Source organism: Platalea leucorodia, assembly GCF_965183815.1.
Source record: "Platalea leucorodia genome assembly, chromosome: 6".
Taxonomy (NCBI): Eukaryota; Metazoa; Chordata; class Aves; order Pelecaniformes; family Threskiornithidae; genus Platalea; species Platalea leucorodia.
Genome location: NC_138828.1, coordinates 27021498 through 27035881, shown reverse-complemented (window position 1 = coordinate 27035881; position 14384 = coordinate 27021498). Strand labels below are relative to the sequence as shown.

Below are 14384 nucleotides of genomic sequence, written 5' to 3'. Positions count from 1 at the left end.
CATAGGATATTTAGAAAAACAAGTTAATTTTTAATTATGTGCCTTAGGCCAAATGGGAAATGGTTAGGAAAAGTCTGTGGCAAATATTATCTAGAGGCTGGGCTGGATTACGTTTCTTGGCTCAGTAAGCTGTGAGTTTGTAACTGAATGCTGTTTTCTTCCAGCAATATGTCCGTTTCCCTTCTTTTTTGTTGTTATCTTGTATTTTTCTTTTTTCAACAGATCGACAAGACATTTTACAATTCCATTTTAAGGAAAAAATACATCCGTTCACGATTAATCAGAGTGAGGTATGTGAGATTATAATAAATGCATGCAGCTGAGATAAAATTAAATGTACACCAAGCCCAGCTAGAGAGCCATTTGATCTGATTCAGTAAAGTGTATTTTATGTAAGACTGGAGCATAATCTTACTCTGAACCATGCCCTCCTTTGATGCAGAAGATAAACTTCAGTCAGTCCAAATTCTATACAAGTTTGTGTTCAGATCTTGAGCAAGCTTTAGCTAATAAAGCAGCTATAACTTGAGCTGTCTAAAAATAAAACGCATTTTCAAAACTATTTCCTTCACTATAATGCAGATGTCATTTTACTTCTAGTAATGCTACTGTGCTGGGCCTGTCAAGTAAAACCCAAGCATGGCTGTGCTGGTTCAGAAGGTCCCGCTTGTCACTGTTGCATCTCTAAGAACAGGCATAAGTAGGTGCCTAGGGAACAGTAGCAACACAACAGACATGTATGATAACCGCTTCTTAGTATGCTCCCTACCTCCAGTTATTTACCACTTGGGATTTCCTGAAGTGGTTGTGGTTTGTTTAGCAGCCCCTGGTGGAGTTATTTTCCAAGGACTTATCTTCCAAGGACTTATCCAGTCTCCCCTGGACTCTTGAAATTTGTGCACCTCAATCCTTTAGTAAGGAGTTACTTGTGAAGAGCCAACCTCTTTGTATCATTCAATGGCCTCTAGTTCTTGTGCTGGAAGAGGTGATGAAAAGTTGATCTCTATCCCTCCTCTCCGTGCAATTAGTGGTATCGGACACTCCCATCATATCCCTTTTCTCTCCTGTATACCATCAGCTCTACTCTTTTTTTCAGTCGAAAGTCCCAGCCTGCTCAGCCATTCTTTGCAGGAACTGTTCCTTGTCACCCTGCTCCGTATCTCTTTCAGGTCTGCTTTCCCTGCTTTTTGAGATGAAGGGGTCAGACCCGTGGTTGGGATTATCATTGAGCAATGCTTTTTTTTTTCTCTTTTATTCTCTGTTCATTTGCCAATGATACCTAATGTTTTATTTGATTTTTTGACCACTGTCAAGTGCTGAAAATGATCTTTTTATAGAACTGTCTATTGTAATACTAAAGTCTTGTTCCTGAGTGACAGTGGCCATCGCTTTGCAAGTAAATCTTGAATGTCTTAATCACGCACTAAAGCTGCAAGACTAACGACAGCAGCCTCAAGATCTTACTCTTATGAATGTATTTCTCCTTATTCTTCTATGGTTTTGACATCCTGCCTCCTGCTCTGCCTTAGCTTAATCCCCCTTTAGGCAAATCATGCAAGTCATTATTTGAATGTAGCTTTAGGAATATTTTTCGATACTGACTAGAGTGTTATAAGTGTAGACAAGGTGATTTAAGGATCTGAGAGGCCAATCTGTAGGGAGAAGTAATATTTTTCATTACTTCTTGTTCCCAAGGACAGGCTGAGGTATTTGCTGTGATGTTTGCTGTGTCGGATGCAAGACTTGTATGGGCCAAAGTTTGTTTGCTTTTTCAAATATACAAGCTTTATGCATCTTTAAGTGCTCAGAGTGCAAGCTCTTTTAAGCAGGGTCATTGTTGTGAATTTGCTTGGAAAGTACTGTGCATGTGGTTTGGCTCAGTATAAACAATGCATTAGTAATAATGCTCACTGCTCACTGAGAAAGACAAAACAAATCTTCACTTGGTGCCTTTGGCTCTGGACCTTTGCTATATAGTGAGTGATTCAAGGCGGGCTGTACTTACCTGAGGGTTTCGAGAGGTGTGGTGTGCTTGCAAGAGTTGATACAGTAATTCCAGTGTGGCACTGCACAGGAAGAGGAGTGGGGGGAGAGGTGAGGGAACACCTCAGAAATGCAGAGCAACACCCACAGTTGGATCAGATAACATCTGGAAAATAAACGGAGTGGCAATCACGGTGAAGTTGGCACAAAAGGAAGAAACAGCCTGTTGGAAAGTTCACGTATAGCTACTCAGTCTCAATTATGAGATCCTTGAGGCAAGGAACGTGTCTTTCTGCTCAGCTACGAAACACTCAGCATGCCTTGGTGTGCTCATAATGCATGGTGTTTTATTTGCCCTTCACTGGCGATAACAGGAATATCTGTTTCATTTTGCTGCATGTTCCCTTCAAAGATCATAGCCTGATTGCATGACTACTGTATAAGCTACTTGCCTTCTATTTTTAATTTTCTTATTTTTCCTTTATATAATTACAAATTTCCAAGATAGTGAGATATAACTTGAAGATCTCTTTTCCTTTCCTGTCTGAATGATGCTTAAGACAGAGCAACCTGCTTTTAGCTCGCCCCCTGTATGAAGTAACTGGGATTCCACCTGCTGTGGGCTGCGTCATTGCTTCTTGGCTCAGGCAGGAGGACGCACAGGAGAGAAGGTTCTCGGTGCATGCTCTTATCTTCCCTGTGTAATGACCAAGGATAAGCCATATGCAAGCACAGAGGAAGATTTAACTATGCCAGATTAGACACTTTGGTGTTTGTAGTCTAGCATTCAGTCTCTTGCAGTATCTGATGCTTTAAGGAAAAATAAATACTATTACTGGATGAATTCAGTCTGTTAGAAGATTTTTCTTCCTTTTCTCTCCTCTGATCTTGCATCAAAACTGTGGAATTGTGTGTCCCAGCGTGGGTGCCATTTGTACACTTTAGTGAGATGTTAAAGGCCCCTTTTGTGGTCCATCTCTTGGCCTGTGATAAGTAGATTGAGGATATGCTGCTGAGTTTCATTTATTGTTGCATAATGTGAAGTTATTAGTCACATTCTCTGAAGAGGTTGCAGTGGTGGAATGGGGTTGTGTGGTCTCTCCCCTTTGCTCAAGTATCTTTTTGATGATGATTGGAAATTTTTGTTCCTTGTATGTACAGGACCCTGAAAAGGTCTGTCTAGATACCATTAACAGTCTACCTGATGTTTCTGAAGTGCTGTGTATCCAGCTTTTCTTTGCAATCAAATCAGTTCATTCCCTCCTGCTCTTGTGTCCCAAGCACGTCGTCAGTGACTGCTTTTTAGACTCCACTGGTCTGACCATTTGTTCACGGAAAGCATCATGCCTTCTTCTAGCCTAAGATGTGTTTGACCATTCAGCATTTGCTTGGATTTCTTTTGGCAATTCCTTCTCTCAAAAATGTACGAAATGTTCAAAAATGTGTCTAATCCTCTATGTTACATTGCCATTGCTAGAAGAGCTAAGATAAAAACTACGAAATGCAGAAATGGGCTGAAGGTAACCAGACTGTTTCGTTGGTTTGTAGCCCAGATGCTGATGGTGTGATGGCAGAAGCTTTGCTCACATTCTGGTTCTCCTCCACGGATTCTAGAGAAGCATTGCGAGAAACAGTTGAAAAGATCTTACGGAGGGGCCTGAAAAAATACACAGGGCCCCTGCGAATAAATGTCAGATCTTCTACTGTCTCAAGTAAGTATACTGCATCTCTCTTAAAGGTAGTTCTTGCCCTTTTCTGATTGATGGGGCTTAATTTTTCCCTTCTGATGATGGCTGTTACTGAGTCTGACAGTCTTTCCTGCTCATTAAGTTAGAACAAAATCAGTGGCAATGCATAAACCCCACCTAAGTCTTAAATATGGATCAACAGGAGCAGTTGCTTTGTGGCTTTGCAGTACAGCCTTAGCCTCCCTCCAAACCGTAGTACCAACCTTATGCTACTCTCAGGGTAAAGAGTAGGAGCCTCACCACGGTACTTCAGTACACAGCAACACAACATGCTCCCTAAGTCTTTGCTTCTCTGAGGAGCCTGAAAGTAGAGAAACTATGCTTGGATGACAGTGGGGAAACAGCCAATGCACTGAAAAAATATTCGGTGGGAGGATCAAAATCCTTGCAAATTCCCCGGGGGAGAGGGAAAGAAAGGGAAAATTATCTTACCTATGTGACTTCTCAGCTGGGGATCTAGCCCCTTCTTTGCAAAGCAGACCTGTATCTGCAGGATATGAACATTAACAGCACTATCTTTTTGATTTAGTAAATTACCAAACAGACACTGAAAGGTGGGTTTCCATCCTTTTCTACGCTTCCAATCTGTTAGAGAATTTTTGTGCAGGCTTAGACTCTTGTCTCTGACTTGGCTTCAGTTATATATAGTCAGCATTTTTTCTGGGTGTCAGACTTTTCAAGAATGAGTTGCTAGTTGAAAGGAAGGGGCAGATACTTGCTCCGTTTGTTTTTGCAGACCTTCCACTTACTCCTAGCACAAGGGTGACGGTATAGCACATGGGTGGGTACTTGCTTCTTGCTTTACCACACTAGACTACTTAAACAAGCAGAGATCTGCAGAGGCCAGACATGTGTTGAAAGAACAAGAAGCCTGGGCCAGATTCCATGCTGGATGGATCCAGGCTTCCTCCCACTCAGAAGTGACCAGGAGCAACCTCCTGCCTCTTGGTGCTTCAGCTGGGCACATTGCATTGCTGCAATGCAGTAAAACTCAAATATGAGCTGTCACACACCCATTGTTTCTTGATGGGTCAACCAGTCTTCCCCATTGGAATGGCTCAGGATGATAGGTGACATCCCTTTGCGCAAAGAATCACCATTTCTCTGCAGCGTTGTTTATATGCTAGTAGTTCCTGTTCAGCAAAGTGTACATGTAATTTCTCCCAGAGAGAAGTAGTGTGTGGGCATCAACTCGAGAGATTCAAAGAGTTTTTTGGGGTTTTTGTTGTTGTTGTTTTTTGGGGTTTTTGTTTGTTTGTTTGTTTGTTTTTTGGTTTTTTTTTTAAAGACAGTCAGGTCATGATTTAATGAATTTTGAAGTTTCGGTTTAATTTGGTTCCTTACATAAAGGATAGAATTGGAAGGAGTACAAAAACGCTTGTTAAAAAAGGACTGTGATCTTCTGATTGAGTTATCTGATTAGCTGCTTTTATTCAGTCTGGTAAATATGGGAAGTGACTCAAAACTCTTTTAGTTGACCTTGAACTGCAAGAGGGCTGTTACAGTAATGCACTAGTCCCTAGTTTAAAAAATTAGCCAATATAATTGAATCACAATGTTTTCATTAAATATTTGGTCTCAATAAAAGATAGCATCTCTGTGTTACTTTGATAAAGTTGTACGATAAACTTCGTGTTGCTTTTCTTGGCTCTCCCAGCCTAACCATAAAACACTGACTACATAGGTCTACTACTCACTACAGGACTAGCATTGTGCAACTGTTACACATGACATAAAGGAACATAAACAATACCTTGCCATTTCTAGGAGATGGCAATAAAAGTTTCCATTTGGATCTTTCTTTGCTAATAGGATTTCAGCAGTGCTATGAGGCTTAGGCAAGCTCCTATTGGTGCAGCCGTTTAAGAAATCTAGGTTGACTCAAGTGAAGAGTGTGGAATGGAGCACTCCTATGCTTTTAGAGGAGATGCAGGTCTCGATTTATAAAGCTCGTCTTCTTCCTCACACTTGGGAGAAGTGACAATTTTCAGCAGATCCTGGAAGTCCAGAGAAGGATCTAGGTTTTGTATTTCTCACTTCTCTCTCCCCTCCTGAAATATCCTGTCCAACATTAGTATTTAAACCAAGAGAAGCTAAGAAGCCCTAGATTTTTTCCCATGCTCTCCAGCACCCTTCTAAATCTTGCCTCATTGTAGCTTTCATGGTTTTGCCAACTGGAATCCTTGTTTATCTTGAGGCAATCTCAGAACATTTTCATAATGGTTTGTTAAAAAATCATTAACCTGTTCATTGTAATCACCTTATCAAAAGATTCTAATTTGGGGGCCATGATACAGCTTAGTTTAGCTAAGCATAGCTAACTGGTTGAACAAATCCAGGTCAGGGACTTATTTACGTTGCATGCTAGGAGGGTCTGATAAGGAGAACCTCCTTAAGTCTTCCTCCCTGCATCTAATCATCTTGTTGTTCAACACCATGTCTCGACTTGCACTTCACTCAAAAGTATTTGCTTTGAGGATCAGCTCCAACAAACTCCTGCAAATTGGGTGCAACACTTGGGATCTTCAGTTGCAGTTCAGGGCAGCAGTACAAAACTAAGTAGTATGCCAGACCAGGGGTAGAACTTGCTTTGCCTCTTCCTTCCTGATGATTGGGAATAAAGAGGGGATAAAATGTAAACTGACAATGTTTTATTAGTTCAGGTTTTTTCAAAAAGAGAGAGAAGCTTGATCGTATAGATGTGAAAAAATAGCAAGTGTGCAAAACTTAATATTGTCTCTGTTTTGTATCATCACTAAACAGTAGATGTTCTTTATGTAGGGCTGCAAAAATACACTTGTATTGGGGTATGTTGAGATGTGTTATTACTCAAGTCCCTGCTTTCTTATTTAGCTAGATTTCATAGTCCCCTGGTCAAGGACAGCAGTATCTCCAGAGATCCATTGTAGCTTTGATAGAAAATAGGAGGTGACAGCGATCTCTGCACTTGTGTACAAACCCCACTGGAAGCCCAAGTATTTTTCAGTGGAGAATCAAGCAAACTAAGTCCTATCTTCTCTGAACAGCAGTGCAAGAGCCAGCAAAATGAGATATCAAAGTTGGGTGACTTGGAAATACCCATGTTAGGACTTGCTCTTCCACTGGCATTGAAAGAAGGTGTCGCAGTTTGTCCTCTGTGTAGTTCTGGCACCAAAGAGATCTCTTACAAGGCTGAATTTTTTTCCCCGGGGTTTCTTGGTTAGAAGCAGAGTCACCTCACAGCCTGGATCCCTATTAAGCAAAATGTAGAGCAGCTTGCCAGACTATTTCCCTTTGTCAGGTAGGTTGGAAGTCTCCCAAAATGTATTTTTGGGAATGTACATCTGACGTCAGAAAGAAACTGGTTGCAAGATCACTGGCACTGTTCAAAGTGAGTAGGAAGTATTCCCACCTGTTGCATGGCCAAGGGTTTTGGCTATGAACAGTGAGTCATGAATTGGTTTTGATCAACAAGTCAACTGTTATTGTTTCTATTTATCTGGCATCTGGGGCTTGCTAAAGCTCCTTACAAATACAAAGTACAGAACCTGGGAGACAGATTCTCACTTCTTTATCGAGTCTTCTGTGGGAGACATGCAGATGAGTGTCTGACCTGGATGATTGAGGAATGTTTCATCTCAAATAACGTATGTAGCAGTCTGGTTTTTTGTACTTTACAAGCCACAACAGCAGCTTGGAGTGGAACAGGACACGCATCTGTACATTGGGAAATACAGTGGCGATCTGGCGTTCCTCCACTTTGATGCCATCAGTTTGGCACGAGGTGGTCCATTTCAGTGTCTGCAACAGTCACGAGAAGCTGACTGAAATGGGAGGGACTGAAATGTATTTTTAAATGAATATTTTGCAAGGACATGCTTGCGATGAAAGAATTAAGCAGGAAATCATCCTGGCCTGACTTCTTAGACGACCCAGATAAGTTGATTTAATTAATTTCCTCACTCAATTCCTGTTTTTCCCTTTCTCTGCCTTGCCTGCAGAGGTTGCAAGTGATTTGGGCTACCCCTACTGTAGTGAGACCTTGATTGCAGCTGAGGCATATGAGTGTAGGTCAGGAAGAAAAATAATGTTAAAAACTGTATCAGCTTGGATACACACTACAGAACTGGTACAGAGTTCCTCATGCAGATCCCTCATCAGGCTGCAGGATGCCCAGATGGAGTTGTGTGCTGTGAGGTGTGGACCTCTGTCTGTCCTCATGGACAGAATTAAGATGTGGTTGGTGGGGGCGGGGGGAAGTCAAGGATGTGAGGACAGGTCCAGTGGACATAAGTAGGGAGGGAAGTGCTGGATAACAGGGACAATTAGAGATACAAAGACTTTGTCTTGTCTCTACCAGGTTACTCTCCCCCTGTTGAAGGAATGAGAATTGCATCACCTGTATCTAAGCCATGTTTTGCTACTTCTACAAGCGTGCATAACTAGGGAGGTAATTCCTGTTGAAAGAGCGGTGAGAATATTGGAAGGTTAGTGAGGAGATGTTTTAGGTTGCGTGCACTATGTAACCACACAAGAGCATGACTTTCCTGCTGAGCCCAAAGCTTGTGTTTTGCTATCTCTCAGGAAACTTTTGCATTTCGTTTTGGGAACATTTTTTGGAACATGACTGAATCTGCTGTTTACTGCTCTCATTCCCATTTCACCCCAGTACCTTGGGCCTTCATGGTCTTTAATGTAATTAAGGAGTATTAGGGTAGAGGTATTACCCCCACCTCTGTCTGCACTGCAGGACAGATGCACTCTGTGACATTCCTCTCAGCTGCCCAGGTTGGTGACCTCCTGAAACTTGCCAGAGATCCTTTTTTTGCCTGCATGCACTGTTGTTACCCTGAATAACATTGAACTAGGTGAGCCCCCTGTTTCTGATGCAGCTGAGAATTTTGTAATTCTCTCTCTTTTTGAGGAAGTTGTTATTAAAATGTGACAAAGGACAGTGGGGAAAATACTTCCTCTGCTCCCTGGTGCATTTCACAAAGCTGTGCTTCAAGTGCATGTCCAAGAATGTTATTAGTATTGAAGCATGTACTTTTTCTTAATTCTTTTTTTGTTTACAATCCTCTCCTCCCTTTATACCTATTTTAAGATAATTTCTACCTTGCCTTCTCTCTGCGAAAAAACAACTTACACAAGCAAAATGTGGAAACTTGATATAATAGAGGATGGGACATGCAGTTTGCCTTTGAAGTTAGCAGTTATATTATGACATGTAGAAAATCACGGGTGGAGACCTTTAAAGAAAATCAAGTTTCTTGTGGGAATCAACATCTGTGAAAAGTGATGGAATTGGGTAAAGCTGTATCAGAATTTTAAAATGGATTTCTCATCTTTAATTTTGCAGCCATCTCTTGCCCTTTCCACACTGAAAATGCATAATATCCCCTAATTATGCATTTGCTTGCCTTGGTTGAACTACTTCAATATGTCTGGTCCATTTATGTCACTGAGAGTTCTGCCTATTATTTTCCTTTTAATATAAACACTGATCTCTGTGGCTAAAATGATATGAGGCAGCAGACACAAAATTAATTCTTCAGATGCAGTGAAACTGATATTATTTAGAGATGTGGCAAAGCGAGCACATTTTTCTGTAGGAATCTCTAAATCCCTTAGAGGTAAGTAGTCACATTCACTCTGCAGTTAACTATGAACCTGCAAATGTTTAGATGGTTGCCAAATAGATCCACAGGCTTTGGGCACTGAACTTCCTTAGTAATCCTGGCCTTAACTGGCTATTGCATATAAACAATTACCAAGATGCTTTCCTGCTCTTGCTTACTCCCCTTTTCTTTCCATGTTTGCTCAAACACGTATGTGAGGAGTAAAAAGAAGTTATTTGCTGGTAAGTTATTAATCTTAGATAGTAACTGCAAATCACGATTCTCATTAGTTGGAAACTAAGACCAATAATTTAAGTGTGTTTTAAGGTTATTCCATTTACTAAATATGCAAAATAACTGTATTAACAAAATTGCTCATCCAGTTGGAGGACAGAGACCTCTTCTGAAAGATGGAATCCCTAAGCCATGTTTCAATAGATTGCTGTGATTTTAATTTAAACATTAGTTTTCTCTTTTAAGTTAGGCAAGCTTTAATTAAATAGCAAGTTCCATTTTACAGGTAGGCGATGCATGTTCAAGTTGAACTTGTTCTTGTTTACAGTGGAAGCCTGAACACTTGTTTTCCTAAATGCAGCACAAATAACTATTTTTGTGGCTGTATGTGGCTGGGACAAGATATGACACTTTAATTGTTACTAATTGATGCTTTTTCTTGGTAGTGCAACTAACTAGGGCAACTAGTAAATGAGCAGGGCAGCGAAATTGTCTCTCGTGCCTTACAAGTGATCACTTCAAGGCAGGGCTTGCAACATGTTGGCTGGCACAATGGGAACAACTAGGCTGTTGACCAGGCCAAAAATGTCAAGCTAGTAACAAACGAAGGCAAGCCCCTAATAAGGTAAGCCAGTAAGCAACATCAGCAGTATCATGTAACCCAAAGCGCTCCCTGCTTTTGATGGGATCTACTGTGGGCTCGGCTTATCTGAAAATAGTGTCAGTTAGTTCAAGTTTCCAAACACACATATGTGCCCTGGGTTTAGGATCTTGGTTTTGAGTCCTGGGTATTGTGCCCTTAATTTCACCTGTCCTGATCTGCGCAATGGGTCCCTGGGTCTGTTGCCAGACAGACCTGCTTTCACCTCTTAAAAACTCCCTTTACTTTGAGGTTTTCTCCATTGCTGTGGTGTTTTCTTTAGTACTTGTGTTCCAGCTCCCAGTGTGGGATTCATGGTCAGGGCACTGTATCTGGCAGATCTCTAAAGCAAAGCAGTGCCCCTACCCTGGTGAATACAGCATTGAATTAATGCCACAAAAGTGGTCAGAGGGATGGAACAGCTCTGCTATGAGGAAAGGCTGAGAGAGCTGGGGTTGTTCAGCCTGGAGAAGAGAAGGCTGCGGGGAGACCTTATTGCAGCCTTTCAGTACTTAAAGGGGGCTTATAAGAAAGATGGGGACAGACTTTTTAGCGGGGCTAATAGTGATAGGACAAGGGGTAATGGTTTTAAACTAAAAGAGGGTAGATTCAGACTAGATAGAAGGAATAAATTTTTTACAATGAGGGTAGTGAAACACTGGAACGGGTTGCCCAGAGAGGTGGTAGATGCCCCATCCTTGGAAACATTCGAGGAGAGGCTGGATGGGGCTCTGAGCAACCTGATCTGGTTGTAGATGTCCCTGCCCATTGCGGGGGGGATGGACTAGATGACCTTTAAAGGTCCCTTCCATCCCAAAGCATTCTGTGATTCTATGATTCTGTGACAGGTGTCACTGGCCTTTTTCCTTCAGCAGTGGGTGGGTGGGAGAGTACATCAGCTGTGTAGTTGTGATATATTATAAAATATGATAAAATTCAGAGCTGTACAGACATGCTATTTAAGACTTGCAGCATGTGTGTGTAAGACTTGTTTCTCCAATTACACACAAGTCGGTCCAACTGGAAGCAATGGGTAGAATTTTGCCCACGTGAGGTTTGTACCTTTTTCTAGGTGCCTCGTAAAAAGGCAAACAGAGATATAGACAGGTGCCTTGCAGAACAGCTGTGTGACTCACAGCAAAACTCAGTGCAGTGAGAACATGCCAATTGAATTGCTTCCGGCACTGCGCTTGAACAAGCTGGTTGCTCCTTTTGTCTTCTCGATGAGCTTTGCAACATAATGTAAGTGTTAATAATTGACTGCAGGCTTTATAATTAGGCATTATGAAGTAAATGTCTCTCCACCCAGAGAGGAGCTAAAAAAACATTATTATCAATATTGCACTTGAAGGCAAAAGGTACTCTTTCGTTGTTGATTACATTTATTGGTTTCTTACCAGTTTCCAGCTGTGGAATACTAGGGTGACCCAAATGATGAGCTAGTTCTGAAAGTTGTATGAATTTCTAGGAAAACATTGGATGCTCATCATAGTTGAAATAAACAAGTAGGGCCAGATTTTTCAAAGCATTTCTTGCCAGTATAAACATATAGGTGAAGTAGCCAAATCCTTAGCACAGCTCAGCACCCTTTTTTTTTTTTTTCCTTACTTTGTAACTTACCAAACAGTAATGTTTATACCACCGCTGTATCCCTCTGCTGGCCTAGCTTTTACTGTCTGGTATTATTACATTTTGATGTAAGGGATCTTGGCAACAACCATCCATGGAAATTCACAGAATACAACCAACATCCCTGAAAGGTAGAGGTACTGTACTTTAGGGTTTTCCTCCTTCTTTCACAGAAATTGAGAAAGTACACGTGAGCATTTTTACTGAAAGAGGGCCTTGCAAGATGTTGCTTGCCCACCAGTAAAACTTATCTATTATGTGAACAGTTCCTGTTTATAGTGAGTAAGACTGTGTTGCTATATAAATGTCCAATTGTAATTCATCTCCCATTCTTACAAAATAAAGCATCGAGTGCACGCACATACGGCAGCCCTAGCACTGCCTTTGCTCTGTAACGTTCCCCACAGTCAAGCTGTACATGCACTGGAGTTCTGTTTGGTTCCTTTTTCTATCGCAGTCTGCTTAATGTCATGTTAAGAAATGAATGAGTACATGTCTAGTAATGGTGGATTGCAAACGTGCAATTCACCCTGCATACCAGGAGGAGTGTCAAGCCCACAAGCAAAACACAAGTGATACAAGCACAATAGGTGGCAAGTATGAGCCAGAGCCCTTTGCATTCAAAAGAGACTCCTCCTGGCTTGGTGTGGTTTTGTATCAAAACTAGGATGTTATTCTGTGTAGCTGCAAAGAGAAATGGAGTAGGTAAGGACAGGGATCTGCTGAGAAAAGCTATCCAGCTGCAAAACGTGAAGTTGTGGACGCTGTACAAGAATCACTATATAATTTAAAAATTGTATTGAAAGCGTGATTTTTTTTTTTTTAATTTTTATTTTTTAAATTTGTTTTGACTGCTGGCAACTAAAATAATAGCTCTAGTAAAAACAGCATTCTGGAAGAAGGGGAATAGACTTATACCTTGAGCCGATGCTTCCTGTTGTCAGCGTGAGCATTGTGTATTGTCCATAAACATACAACATGCATATTAAAAGAGGGAATGTATTGCTAGAACCTGCTGTGCCATGCAATAAATTGCTATTAACTATCTCTTTTAGTATTAATAGTGTACCAGACACCCTGTTGCTCGATAAGATAGGAAAAAGGAGAATGAGCCACTGCTGTTGTAAGCTGGCATTGCTGCAGTGAAGTCAGTGCCTCCTCATCTGGAAGAGGGCACGGAGTGAGTACCAGATCTCCTCTGGCCCTCACTCTGGTGTAAAATGCATCCAGTTGATTTTTTACAAAAAAGTAACTTCAAAACTTTCCGCTGTAAAAATCTCTCCCCAACAAAATTGTGGATCTTGAGTGATACAGGACTTGTTTTGTCTGTACTCCCCTCCAGAAACATCAGGGTCCAGCAAGGTGGGGGAGACCCTGTGCCTGGTCCTCAGAGGATACTGGCTGGCTGGAGAACAGCAAGCAGCACTGCAGAGAGGAGTGCAAAAGCCAGCACAAGAACGTGATCACACATGAGCTACGCTGGTTTCTCTAGCAGCCCCCCTCAGCTGTACCTCCTGCGGTGCCCTCTACTCAAACAGCTGTTGGGTGGGATGACCATGCAGATGGGAAACCTTGTGTGTGCTGTCCTGGCCTTACCCTGACTGTTTGTTTCTTTCAGGTATGGAGACAAAAAGAGCAGAAGCCCTCTTCAATGACAGTAAGTGAGGGCTTTTTAAGCCTGGGAAAGCGCCGATTGTTTTAATCAGCATTAATAGCCTTTGAGCACTTTTCCTGGCCCTTAAAAGCCTTTTCTCATCCTCCTGTCTAGTGAATGTGACCTTGTACTTCACACAGATGAGCCATGTGTTTAGAAATCCTGCTTAGTCACAAGAAAGTCTTTTTTATTAGTGTCTTCTGGGATACTTCAGAAGACTGGCTTGAAAATAGTGGTGATGTGGTAAAAATACCTTCTTGAAAAAGTCTATACCCACTGCTGAGATCCCTGGTCTTTTTTTTTGCAGTGAGATGTTCCTTCTGTTAAAAATATCAGCAATTCTGTGAGAAAAGAGCAAATGATGAGAAAAGAGCAAGTGCTGAGGGCTCTATAGAACATCTCCCGTGCTGGGCAGAGAGGAGACATGCAGGTCCTGCTGCATAAGTGCCTATGGCATGCTTCTGCCTCCAGCAGTGGTGGTGTGGAAGGTGGAGGGTGCATCTTAAATGTAAACTAGGAAACAGAGGACTTAGCCTGTGAGGGCTGAGCACTGTAATGTTCAGGACACTTGTTTATTTACTAGCCTGATCCAGTTGCTGTTGGTACCAGTGAGAGCTTTTGCACTGTGTCTGCTTAATTGTGTTTTTGGACACGCAGAGACTAAGCCATGTTTCTACATGAAAGCTAAGACATTTCAGATAACTCCTAGGTGTACGTAGTAAAATTGAGCAAGCGAGGAGGACTTCCAATAAATAAAGGAACTTAATTGGTTGGGCTAGTTGACTGCTTTAACGTCAGGCACAGCAGCTAGCTGAAAGGTGTATGATAATGTGCTAAAGGCAGGAGAGTCCTTATCATGGATTTGAGTGCATTTTATATTTGAGCAGACTATGCTTAGA

General features: G+C 41.6%; 1 protein-coding gene across 1 annotated transcript in view; it reads left to right on the top strand.

Moving 5' to 3' along the window:
* The window catches only part of LOC309592752 (transmembrane protease serine 11E-like), a gene marked incomplete at both ends in the record, with an annotated part of 44495 nt that overhangs the window by 23991 nt on the left and 6120 nt on the right, over positions 1 to 14384 (top strand). Inside the window, 3 exons of the mRNA XM_082316547.1 lie at positions 223 to 290; positions 3532 to 3695; positions 13450 to 13488. Of these exons, the coding sequence (XP_082172673.1) occupies positions 223 to 290; positions 3532 to 3695; positions 13450 to 13488 (271 nt within the window). The remainder of the gene's footprint in view (positions 1 to 222; positions 291 to 3531; positions 3696 to 13449; positions 13489 to 14384) is intronic.